Raw genomic sequence first — 13,434 nt, forward strand, 5'->3', positions numbered from 1 at the left:
CAAAGACTCGATGTTTAATGTCCAAATTGATAAATGTTATTGTTTTAGCAAATAATCATTAACTTAGAAATTTATGTCTTTCACATATTCCAAAAAAGCTAGGACAGTCATGTTTACGACTGTGTTACATTGCCTTTTCTTTTAACAACAATAAACTTTTGGGAACGGACAACTTTAATTGTTGAAGCTTTGGAGGTGCAGTTCTTTCTTGCTGCTTAGTCTCCATTGTCATATTTTACACTTCAAAATGCACTACTAATGTTCAATGGGAGACACGTCTGGACTGCAGGCAGGCCAGTCTAGTACTCAGTCTTTCTATAAACCTTTTCCATTTTTCACTTGTACAACATACAACACCTAGAAAACCACAATCCCCTATCATTGGTGAACTATTTTTGGAAGAGGCCCATTACGTTGCTGACCCATGATGTACGGCGTGTGACAGCTGAAAAGGGTCTTTCGGTGTTAACTTGTTTGACCTATATTTCTCTTTGCAGGACCTTGGTGGGGTGAGTCCACCTCAAAGGAACTGGAAGGGCATCGCCATTGCCTTGCTGGTCATCCTCGTAGTTTGCTCCCTCATCACCATGTCAGTCATTGTCCTCACACCAGGTAAAATTCCATGTCAGACTCAAGAGTCAGTTTTTTTTTTTTTGTCAAATTGTGTTTAAGTACACATGCCAAACACATTTTCCCTTTAAAAAAGCACAACAGTACAATGGGTTGTATGAAGGTATACGGGCTTACAGTGGCACATTTATGAACTGTGTAAATATGTTGATGTGTGTTATTTACTGGTAGCTCAAGCAATTAAAATGTTGATGATACAAACTCAACTCACTCTTTTTTTTTTTAATATACTCACATTACCGTTTTCTGAACTGGTCTTCTTAGAAAACCGCTGTGTGAGAGGGACAAAATAAAAAATGTAGAGGAGGAACCGGAAAATTGATAAACATCCAGCCGTCATTTTGTATACACACTTGTAAATTATTCATACAGTTCAAAACGATGAACTTCATTGATCTCATTAATTCGAAACTACCCAAACAATCTACAATGCTAGAAATAATCTGCTCCAGGTAATTTCAGAGGCACTGTTTATTGAAAGGGAGGGGTGTTTTCAGGTCACTATCAGTCATATATCAGTATGCATAGAGGTAAGATCGGGCCCCCCGAGCCTGAGCCCGGCCCGTTGGGTCGGGCCTAAAATGTCAATCATTGCTTCCGGTTCGAATGTTGCAGCTTGTGATCAGAGCTGTTGCGCTAAATCTTTTATCGTTATGATTCTCATTCAGAGTTTGCTTCTTGTACAATTCACTGAGGGCACGAGCAAAGAATAGGAATCTAGGAGTGCCCAGGGAAGCACTTTAAAACGGTACGTGTGAGCTACGATAGTTAACAGGCTGCTAAAGTGTGTGGCATGCCTCAGTTTCAGGCTGTTTCTCATCATGGCGTGTGTGTGTGTGTGTGTGTGTGTATGTGTGTGTGTGTGTGTGTGTGTTTGTGCGCGTGCGCGTGCGCATGCGCGTGCCGGTAAGGATAGATCCCGGGAGGTTAGTTGATCGAAAAGTAGATCTTCGATCCAGAAAGTTTGGGCACCCCTAATACTTTGTAGAATCTTAAGGGGTAACACTACATAAGTCTGTACTTTCTCCTTACCCCTTTTGAGCATGCGACCGTGAACACGTTAATATGCCGTCAATTCGAGCTATGGAAAAGGGGCGACGACACTGCCTGCGCCTCCAGTCACAGAATGGGGGGGGGGGGGGGGGGGGGGCAAAAAAAAACAGGAGAGCAGAACCAAAAACAAGCCTTCACCAGCAGTGGGCAGCAGCAGGTCAGAATATTTTTTTCTATTTATCGGAACAATCTTGATGTGTAATGGGCATAGCATGTTAGCATTCACTTAGTGATTCTGTCACATTTGGCAGCTCTGCTTTTATGTTACATAAACCTCTTTCTCAGTTTTGCGTTTTATGACATGCGACATGACCAGCTGGGTGTGCTTTTGATCATGCGTCAAAAGTTGTACTATTCACCAAGCAGAAATTTCTGACATGCCACCTTTGTTATTCAGATTCATCTCAACTTGTTCAGGGGAGATGCCTACTGCATTAGCTTACTCATTAAAAGTTAAATGTCAGTCATCCATCACGATGTGGTGAATACGGGCGATGGTTTCCTGAGGAGGTGGCTGCGGCAGGACGTCTGGGCCTTGGGTGATCCAAAGCTGAAGCATCATCCTCAAATCTGGCAGCCATTTCAGCATGAATATCCTTGGAGGCTAACCCCTTTTTCTGCAAACATTTGATAATGCCACAGTGCCAAGTTTGATCCGTTTCCACAAAATGTCTATTGCACCACTTTTTGGGGAGCTCAATTTTGCTTGGAGTGTGGGTTTATATGGAAGAAAAATGCACAGCATCACAAAGTGTTTTTGGGTGTAATTGTTTTCGTTGTGGCACAAGTCCTTTTTAGTTAGCCAATAAAATTACTAGCCCATGCATTTTAATATGCATCTATCTATCGATCGACCGATCGATCGATCTATCAAGCTATCTATCTAGCAAGCTATCTGTTTCACAACATTTGAAAGCTGTAATTTTCTTTTAACGAATCTGTGAGTTGAAAAGCTAATGTATTAAGAAATGGGATTTGCTATAAGAAACAACCCTGGTGCCTGATGTGATTGAGATCATCCCCTGCACTTTTCAGCCACTGTTGTATTCCATGGTTGGTTACCCTCTAGGCCTCCAAGTGCAAATATGCTGTGCAGGGTTTGCAAGGAAAGCCAATGTGGCTGACATTCAAAATCATTTGGCCCTCCTCTTCTGCTCACAATCAGCATCTGTCCTATTTAAAAAAAAAAAAAACGTTCCATGCCCATTTAGCAAATTATTCCAAAGTGAAACATTTCCTGGGACAATTATTTCTCGTCGACTCATGATCATGGAAATACAGTGTACAGTATTGTGGGTTTTGGTTGTTACAAATGATGTTACAAATATGCATAGCTGGCATATACAAACTGTGTGAGTGTTGTAGAGCGATTTCCGAATTGACCATTAAAATGGATTAATTAGAGGACATCATTAGAGCAGCCATCAGAAAATGACAAGTTCAGTCCCTGTTGATTCCTTGTATTGCTTCTGGGACATGACATAACAAAATAAGTGAGAATCAATAGGAGGGTATGCAGCAATGCAAACATGTCAAATACTTTTACACTGTAGAATACAAAAGGCCTCTAGTCCAAAAGAACAAATAAACAAACAAACACCGTAATAGTTTCCCTTTGAAGCTCCTACACTTTGAAACTTTCCTTTTTGTAAGGGACATCAATTCACGCTGATGTCAGCAGAGGATGTAGCTGGACAGATGAATGACTATACAAAATAAAAAAAATAATAAAACATCCAATATTGGTACTCATATAGTTGTCAAAAGACATGGATCATTTTCAATGTTATTTGGATTAGCTAGCTGGGAAACATAATGTGATTTATGTGCAACTGTCCTGAGAGGTAAAATCTAGATTTGAATTTCAAACAAGCATGCACAACACCAGTATTATGTTTCATTCATCCATCACAAAATAATTCCAATAGGGGTAACAGGCATTCTATTTTGGTACATAATGTGGGCGAGAGTATCTCAATGTATGACTTATATTTGCAGTTGACACCCAAGCTGGAAGCGACACCAAACTGACTGTGGAGGATCTCTTTAAGCCGGAATTCAAGGTTCATGAACCCAAGGCTGATTGGATCAATGGTGAGTTATGCAGTTGTCATGCTTGGAATTGCTTGTTAGTCTTAATCAGCTACACTGTATTTCTTTACAACATTCTTCATCATGACAAGGGCTGGAATCGATTATTTTTCACGTCAGATATTTTATGGTCCATATAAGCTAAGATAATAAAACCTTTATTTGTCTCACATTCGTAATTTACAGCAGCAAAATTTAGTGGGAAGGAGAAAAATATGAAGTATTTGCATGCACAAAATACATTTAAAAAATGAACCCTACACAATTCAGAATGCAAGATAAAATATAAAATACAAGATGTAAGCATATATGCAGCTGCATATATCTTCTATATATATATTGCGCGTCGTCCCGCACGCGGTCTGTCCTTCCGTCTGTCCCTTTTCAAAACGTACCTACTTCACCGCGCCGCTGCGCGCCGCCACTGCGCGCCGCCACTGCGCCGCTCAGGTAGTGGCTCACTACGATCGCGCGGGCATCTTAGCGAAAAAATATTGTCTACCCACAAGCATTGCAATAAAATTGTTAGTTATTTAGTAGAGCTAAACATCTCTTTATTTTCGCGATAATCAATGAAGATGAACAAAAAGTTGAACAAAGCAACAACACTTTTGTGGGCCGAAGGCCCACCTTACCAGCCTTCCGCAGGAACCAGCTGATGAGCCGCCCGGAGGACGGCGAACCACCACCTTACCAGCCTTCCGCAGGAACTAGCTGATGAGCCGCCCGGAGGGCGGCGAACCAGCTAGTACTGCATAAAGTGACCGTGCTATTTAAAATGGGTGATATCCTCTTAGATGTGTTCTGACTATGTCGCATGTTTTATGTGAGAAAGGACTACCAGTACATTTCTGTGCTTTGTTTCCACACATAACACAAACTCCACTGTTTGGATTTATTTTCCTGTTCCTAATTTCCATGGGATTGATTCCATGTTTGCTAGAAGGGTGTCGTATATGTTGAGCATGGATGGTTTTAGCTCTGAAATGACCCATATGAAGTGAATCTGATTATGCTTTACCTAGTTTGAGGAAGAAGATAATGATGCTTCGAAGGGAGAAAATGAACAGGACTACGGCATTCCTATGTTCTTTCAATGCTTCCCTGACTTTCCCCCTGTTGCCCATGAACTGGATAAGTGTAACGCCACGCCTCAGGGCAGGAGAAAGAAGCAAGGCCTTGCATCAATATTTCATTCCCAGTGACATTCACATCATTCTCTGAGCTGACCTGAGGCTAAGAAAGGGAGAACTGATGCTGTGTGACGAAGCAATCAGTAAAAACAGCTTTGCAGATTGGTTTGTGGATGATGGGACAAAATAACATCCTGGTCAATGAGGAAAGATAACAGACAGATGGGTGAGAGTAGTTTGATCAAAAGGATTTGGTGCAAGAATGAGATATTTTTTTAAAGACTTTGTGGGATTTAGCTGGAAGTCAGAATCAGATTATTATGATCATATTTGCACTAGTGTGTTGTACGACATATTTTTACAGGCCATACTTAAAATTGAATTGGTTAAGTGACAGTATACATGTACCATACTGAATTTCACCTATTTTGGTTCAGGAGACGCTTGGAGTTGGAAAGACTCAAATCAATGAGACTTTGAAAAACAAGGAGGTGATTCTTTCTCAGTCCGATTCTGGCAATTTGTTTGTTTATTGAACATAAAACATATACAGTAATAATTTGACAGAAAATAAGGTAGATAAAAAGGTAAAAAGAAAGAAATCAGTCTTCATTCAACAGTTATTTTGTTCAAGGGAGTAGGATGAAGTAAAAAACTTATCTAGTCCTACCCCGTTATGTCTTTATATCTACTAAATCATTTTTATATCAATCAGAAAAGAAAACGTAAGAAGAAGTCTCCATTAAAGCTCATACTTTACCCTTAACCGTGATATTTTTACAACTTTTGGTTTGTATCGAGATTATATACATCCTCACCCTGGCACTCTTGTGTCAATTTTCTCTTGTATTAATAATGGGTATTTCAATACCTTTCTCTATTTATCAACTTAGTTCTGATTTATCATTATATTTAATGTTTAGAATTGATCATTTTAACTCTGATTGATGTAGGTTGTTTGTACTATTTTTTTGAATTTTTTTTTGAATAATTTCCCTGCTTAGAGTGAATTGCTTGCGGCTCGACAGTCGAGTCAATGAACGTTTCCTAGAATGGTTTGACTGTTATCGTGGTAAAAAGCTTCCGCAAAACTGGTCCGCTGATAAGAGAGAAGGCGAGCTCTATAGTGCTAACTATGGGCATCGAGGACTTCGAAGCGTTCCGTGGCTGGCTTAAAAAGTTGGTTGCACGACATCAGAGCTGAGTCTTGGGTGGTGATCTAGGGGTGGTCAAGTTAGAAACAGTGAGTTGAAAGAAAAGCTACCTAGGTCTGATACTAGCCTCATTTTGGAGCAAATAGTACAATTTTTTGATACTATATTTTGTTCATATGCAGTACCTGTACTGTATACTGCAGTTCTTGTGTTATAAACAGTTTTTGGGCAATTTATTGTTGCACTTTGTTGCTTCTGTTGTCACACATGTATGTTTCAGAGATGAAAGTGGACTTTCCTGAAAATTCCGGGAAAATTTTAAAATATATACCTGTATACTGTATATATATGTATGTATGTGTGTACACACACACACACACACACACACACACGCACACCTGGCCGATCACGCATGAATTAGTTTACTCTAAACGCTATTCAAATACTCAACATTCAATGATTAATCTTCCTTTTGTGACACATGCACCCTTTGTGGCTTCCGTTCTCGTCGAAATTTCGAAATCTCCGAGATATGGCGAGACCATGAGAATGCGAGGCGAGGGTATTACTGTTGTGGCTAGTGATGGGTCCAGCGACACCGATGCATTGACACATGCGCCGGGCTCACAGGGCAAACCACGTGTCGATGCATGTGCTGCTTCATTACGTCACGTGATTGACACGTGAACTGCATTGACACCGTCCAGGCTTCTAATTGACACACCGGCTGCGTTGACACAGTCCAGGCTGCTAATTGACACACCGGCTGCGTTGACACAGTCCAGGCTGCTAATTGACACATCGGCTGTGTTGACACAGTTCAGGCTGCTAATTGACACGTGAACTGCACCGGTGTAGTTTAGACTGCATCGGCTGCTTGGCACAGTCCAGGCTGCGCCACTTTGTCCAGGGGGCGTCGACTCAGTGCAGAGGGCGTTGACGCAGCAAAAGCCCGCCACACAGTGTTTATAAGGAAGTGCGTCTGGCTAGTGGCTACACAATGCCACCTGCCGAAACAAGCCAGACCTCACTCACGCTCGCTTGTCGAAGTTCGTGTCAGTGCAGACTTCGTGTTCGTGCCTTGCCTTCCTTGCCGATTATGGAGCAGAGACGCAAATCATCCGCCGTGTGGGACCATTTTGATGTCCTGGAGAATAAGGTATTATTTATTTATTTATTCAAATCGCCTTCTGTCGCCGAGAGCCTCTCTGCGAGAGGCACTCGCCGAGTGCCTCTCAGATTATTGACATGTGTTGTACCATTCTAATCCGAATACATTTCAAGGTAACTCTTAGTTACTTCTTATTCACATTTCATTACAGGTGAAATGTCGAATTTGCCAAGTCGAATTGTCATACACCAAGAGAAGCACCTCCACCATGCTGAGGCATTATCGGGCCAAGCATGAGAATGAAGTTCGCGATACACCCAGTATTACGCCAGGTAGACAAACGTTCACTCATCTTTTCACGGTTGCTATGTTGATGATTAATTGACAATCAGTAATTATTATTGGTTCACTCTCCACTCCATGTTTGACAATCAAGGTTCCAGGAAGCAGCTGTACTGGAAGGACCAACACACTTCTTTACCAAACGTCTCCCACCTCGCAAAGGAGTTCCTTTGTACGCCAGCCTCATCCGTCCCTTGTGAGCGTGTGTTCTCCACAGCAGGAGAAATTGCTTGTAAAAGACGCAACAGGCTGAAGTTTAAAACATTGGAGCATCTTATTTTTCTCAATAAATTTTGTGAAGTCAAAGCCCACAAGCATCCTCATTCAAATGATCTTCACATTATTTGACAAAATGAATGCATGGATGTGAATGATATCGTATACACTTTATCATCAAATCGATGAATGACCTTATGAAAATGTCTTGGAACAGTTGTAGATGCAAAGCCATGCTGGCAGCTACATAATAGATAATAAATTCCTATTTATTATCTCAAACCGCTTCAAACAACAAAGCGTGTGACGGAAAAGTGGTTAGGACTGCACACCTGTCCGTGTTTTATGTTATGTGTTGTGTTTATTATTTTACTTTATGTTAACTGTTTTGTAAAGCGCTTTGTTACAGCTGCCGCTGTTGTGAAAGCGCTATATAAATCAGCATTTGTTGTGTATTGTATTGTAATGTAAAAGAAAAATATCCCAAACCATAGGGATCCTCCCAAAAACTAAGGATGTGCTGAATAAGAGATCCTTGTACACATTATACTTCTATTACTTCCATATTTGACCTATTGTGTGGAAATATGGGGAAATGCCAGTAAAACACACTCTGTTTTAAAACTACAATACAAAGCAATCAGAACAATCACTGGCTCCAAATAGACGGAACCCACAAATCCACTGTTTATCAAATTAAACAATGAAATCTCATGACCTGGTTGACTTCAATTAATGTACAAAGCACACAAAAACCTCCTTTGCCAAAACATCCAGAAGCTTTTTAAAATTCGAGAAAGTTGTCATCATTTAAGGGGTACTAACCTATACAAAAAAATCCAAAACACGAACAAACATCACGCAAAGGAGTGTACCTGTAATAGGTGTAAATCTGTGGAATGATTCCGAAATGGACCAATAAAATGAGTAACTCTCTTGCTGAGATTAAAAATGAATTCGAGAGTAGTACAAGACAACTACACAAATCAGAATTAAGCTGATAAATTCGATACACTCATGAAATATAGCAATACATCAGAAATGCATTGATGAGATTTAATATATTAATGAAATGTAGCATCCATTATGAATATGAGAAAATCGACATATACATGTGCTCCAATGAGTATGTACTGTATATACAAACCTAAAGTTGTAAAAATGTATAAGTACAGCATACATAAGGGTAAAAGCATTTGTTGATATGTAGACTTTCTTTCCTATTTTGAAAAATGATCAATTCATATATAAGAAGGGGTAGGACTCGGGGTAGGTTTTTTACTTCTTCTACTACTTCTTTACTTCTTACTCCTTTGAACACATTTGTGATGATGACTATTTTCTTTTCCTTTTTTTATATCTTACCTTCACTTTTTGCCAATTTATTACCGAATTGAATGTTTATATGTTCAATATACAAATAAATTTATCAGTCAGTTCAGTCTGTTAAGTGGCTTGGCTGCAGGGATCTTGAAGGTCCAGCAGGTGGCAGTGGTCAGTGACACAGTATCAGCACAGTATCAACACAGTGTGTCAGTGTGTCGACACGCCTCATGAGGCCTCATGGACCCATCACTAGTTGTGGCGACGTCACTCGAGCGAAACGCGCTTCAGCAGTAGATCCGGTCCGCTGCTCTCTGCTGTGCGTGCGTCAGCGCGAACATGTACACAAGCTTGTTATTTGATTTCAACCAATCAGCGCCGACGCAACCGACGTCACACACGACAACAGCGAAGCTAAGCTAGCTGAGATGACACTCGAAGTCGGACGGAGACGTTTTCCTGCCAATCTGTGTGTTTCCCTTTTTGTCCAAATAGATTTTTTACTATCTTATCCACGGTGTCTATTATTCGTTCCACTGGGGGTTAGCAAGTGTGTTTATAAAGAGACGAAAATCTCTTTACTCGTACTAATGTTAGTGCCTCAACATGGCTACGCTCGTGAAAGCAAAAATACGAACTCAAACACGTGTTCGTTCAATGTTGTCAACTAATATCCAGATTAATTTTGGGCAATTTTTCCTCAATTCTCCAGTTAAATTTTCATTAAAATTTGAAAATCCGGAATTCTGGGAAAATCCAGAGATTTTTCATCTCTGATGTTGTTAACATACTTGGATGTTCATACAGGACATATACCGTAGTTTTTTCCCACAGAAATTCTATTGTAAGTAAAGATGAGACACCGCAAATATGATTCATTCATTCATTCATCTTCCGTACCGCTTGATCCTCACTAGGGTCGCGGGGGGTGCTGGAGCCCATCCCAGCCGTCTCCGGGCAGTAGGCGGGGGACACCCTGAATCGGTTGCCAGCCAATCGCAGGGCAGCAAATATGATTCCTTATTAGAAAATACTTACTGTATCACTCCACTTCTACTGTTCAGATCACAACCCATCTGCAGCAATGCACTGGCTAAAATGGGTGATCAACAACACTGTTCTCATTAAAAAAGTATGTTAATACTAAAAATAAAACGTCTCCAGTGTTGTCATCGAACCAAGTGTAGTCATCCGAAATTAGGTCTACACAAAACCGTAGAGAGACTTCCGCGCAAGAAGGACCAACACAATCAATATAGCCTGACTGTGTTTGGGGGAGTGAAACCCCCTCTTTCAGAATGGTTTGCCCCAGCAACACGGGGGAGGTGCTTGCGCTTGTTTGTACGGCCGACAGTTTTGAATACAGCGGCACATAACGAACACTGGTGTCCGGGGTCTCGTTATTCTCCAACAAACATACAGAAACAGACTGCTGTGTTCAAAGCAAACTTGAGAAAAACGAAGTATGCAACCATGGTCTAAATCCACTATAGGTTGAGTACTAGTTTATCTTAGATGTGCACTATGTAATGTTATATTGCTCTGTTTTGATTTCATAAAAAAATTTGTTAAAGCAGCTGTTGTGTGGCAAAATATTTTTTCATTGTTGTTGATGGACAGTAATATTGTGTGAGAGATTATGTGTGAATAACTGCTCCAAGTGAAAAATGTTCATGTAAAATTGAAAATCGAAATTGTTATTTCAGTAAATATTTGCATTTGGCACATAGAAAACTGATTCATGATTCCATGTTGATGAGAGCATTAAAATGGGAAAAAATAGGACAAAAAATGTAAAAGGAAATTGAGAAACGACAAAAAATGTGTGAGTAATCAGGATTAATTTTTTAGTTCATTTGAGTTAATTATGACAGTTACATTTTTAATTAGATTAAATATTTTAATCGTTTGACAGCTCTAATATATATATATATATATATATATATCCAGCAGCAAGAATGTAGGTAGAAAGAAGAAAGAAGGAAAAAAAAACCAACAACCATCGTTCAATTAAGTGCAATATAAACACAAAATGGATAAATCGCAGTGCTATTTACAATTTTCTTTCACATCATTTAATTATTATTATTATTGTTGTTATTTTTATTCATATATACATAGATAGATAGATAGATAGATAGATAGATAGATAGATAGATAGTGTCACGTCCCGTGTTTGCCAGCAGGGGGCAGGCTTCTTGCCTGCCGCCTGCACACCTGTCACCCATTGGTGACTAATTTCTCATGCTTTATTTGGGGGCTCTGGCAGTCGACTCACTGCCGGAGTATTCCACGCCGTGCCAAATTCTCTCCCCCATTCCTATTCTAATTATTCGTTGCCTCTTAGCCTTGTGGCTGTTATTGCGCGTCGTTATTTCTCTTTCGTGGGAAACTATAAGCATTCTCCAATCAGACTCTCCTTGCTATTTTTCTGCAAGCGTTTTCTGTTGTCTCCTTATTTGTATTCCTGGTCCTTATTTTGACCAGCACCTTTTGTTATTCACCCGGACGGGTATTTTGTGTTGGTATTAAAACTACTTTGTTTTCTGACAAACTTCTTTCTGTGTCTGCTTTTTCGGGGATCCACTTCAGTTATTTTGTTCTACTCGAAGCGTTTATTCTGTCGCTTCGGGTACAACGTGACAGATAGATAACAGTAAATGTCACCTTAAGCTTTACCTTCCAATATATATATTAGAAGCTGTTTATACTGTAAAGAAGATTAAGAAGAAGATCAATTCAAACAATGTGCCTTCCTCAGCCTTTCCGCCTAACGATGATTATCCTGTCATTAACTGTTTGTTACCTTAATTAAACGGATTGTATGATACCGCACGGACAGCAATGATATCACGAGAAGGGGAAAGCAGAGGGTGAGAGCTGTGGTGTCAAATCAAGAACATAGTTACTTTGGTGTTTTGCCATGAAAACAAAAACTGGTTAGACTTACCTCAGTTGCTCATATATTTTTTACATGTCACACATTTGATGAGAATAGAGGACTGTCCATCGATGACAATCGATCACTGATTGGTTCTTACCTAGTAAAGCAGTGCATGAGACAAAAGTATAATACAGACAGTACATAAAAGCAAAGCTACAGCAAAGAAAATGGCACTATCTAGTACATTCAGGTCACCAAAATATTGCTTTTTACTTAGATTTGTCCCTGCTTCATTATGAGTGTGATGGGCATTCGTTTGGATAAGGGTGAATTTTATTTCTTGAAAACCTCACTGTGGATGGTATAAATGTGATCCACACATGCTTGTGTGATACGTGCACACAAGCATGTCACGAACACTGAAGTGTTGTGTCACCCACTGAAAAATTTCTGGCTAAGCACCTGCACAAGACACCTATTTAATCAATCCCAGTTTCTCCACATCTCTCACTTGAGCAGTAATACACTGAGATCCTGTTTTTTTTCTTTCATCAAATCAAATTACCTTGTTTTCATCAAAAGGATTAATCAATGGAAACAAGGTTTGTTTTTTGCAAAGCATTCCTGTGAGACTTCTGGTCTTGCAGCGTCATTCTTCTGGGTTAATTGGGAATTGCAGGCTCTGGTAGCTCTCATTAATTGCTGGGCTCACTAATCTGTGAGATAAATTGCAGTTATTTGCTTGACCGTGTCTCAGCAGAAATAAATATTTGTGCATTTGTCACAGACGTGAGACTATCGAAGCATTTACTGTTGAATATTAGATTTAGCAGCTGTTGTGCTGAAATTGGCTTCATTGTGCACATTGTAACTAGAGCATGAATGACTGCAGGGAGACATTATTACAAGATTCACAGTACTGGGAGAATTAAAGGTTGAAATTTTCATCTATTCGCCCATGAAACAATTGTCCATATCACTTATCCCATGACAAGTTCTGGGTAACCGACTGTGAGGAGTGAGTTCTGTACTTTATACTTTAGATGGCCAGTTAATCACAGTGGTGACCAAAAGAGAGTGGTACCGGTAATCATTCACATTCACTCTTAAGAGTTGAGTGATGGTGTTATAATTGTGTCTGCTAACACAATCTGGTGAGGGGGAACCAAGCAAAAGTTTAGCCGTTTTTGCTTTGGGAATATGCCATCTTTTGGGCACTTCAAGGCCTTGACATTTTACTTTCCTCTGTCCTTGGTGCTATATCATCTCAGATAGAGAGCCAACTTTAGAAGAAGGAAGATCCTGATGAATTAAACATGACGGGTTTAAATATAGACTCCTTGGGGAAAAAGCAGATGGGTAATTTCGCATAGCCCACCCATCTCTTATCCTGTGATATAATCTGACTAGTTACTGTATGTAGCTGAGTTGATTGATTTTCTCCTTGTATTCTGTACTCGTTATATTGTCACTGAGTTCTGCAAGGATTATCCATCT

At 39.9% G+C, this 13,434-nt stretch overlaps 2 protein-coding genes across 3 annotated transcripts in view; both read left to right on the forward strand.

Moving 5' to 3' along the window:
- The window catches only part of LOC127612091 (uncharacterized), a 202,379-nt gene that overhangs the window by 141,455 nt on the left and 47,490 nt on the right, over positions 1 to 13,434 (forward strand). The gene's annotated exons all lie outside the window — the stretch shown is intronic.
- LOC127612043 (inactive dipeptidyl peptidase 10-like) overlaps positions 1 to 13,434 on the forward strand; it is a 197,659-nt gene that overhangs the window by 112,013 nt on the left and 72,212 nt on the right. For both annotated transcript variants that reach the window (XM_052083005.1, XM_052083006.1), the window contains exons 2-3: positions 498 to 612; positions 3,682 to 3,777. In XM_052083005.1, the coding sequence (XP_051938965.1) occupies positions 498 to 612; positions 3,682 to 3,777 (211 nt within the window). The remainder of the gene's footprint in view (positions 1 to 497; positions 613 to 3,681; positions 3,778 to 13,434) is intronic.

This window comes from Hippocampus zosterae, chromosome 12 (assembly GCF_025434085.1).
Source record: "Hippocampus zosterae strain Florida chromosome 12, ASM2543408v3, whole genome shotgun sequence".
Lineage (NCBI taxonomy): Eukaryota > Metazoa > Chordata > Actinopteri > Syngnathiformes > Syngnathidae > Hippocampus > Hippocampus zosterae.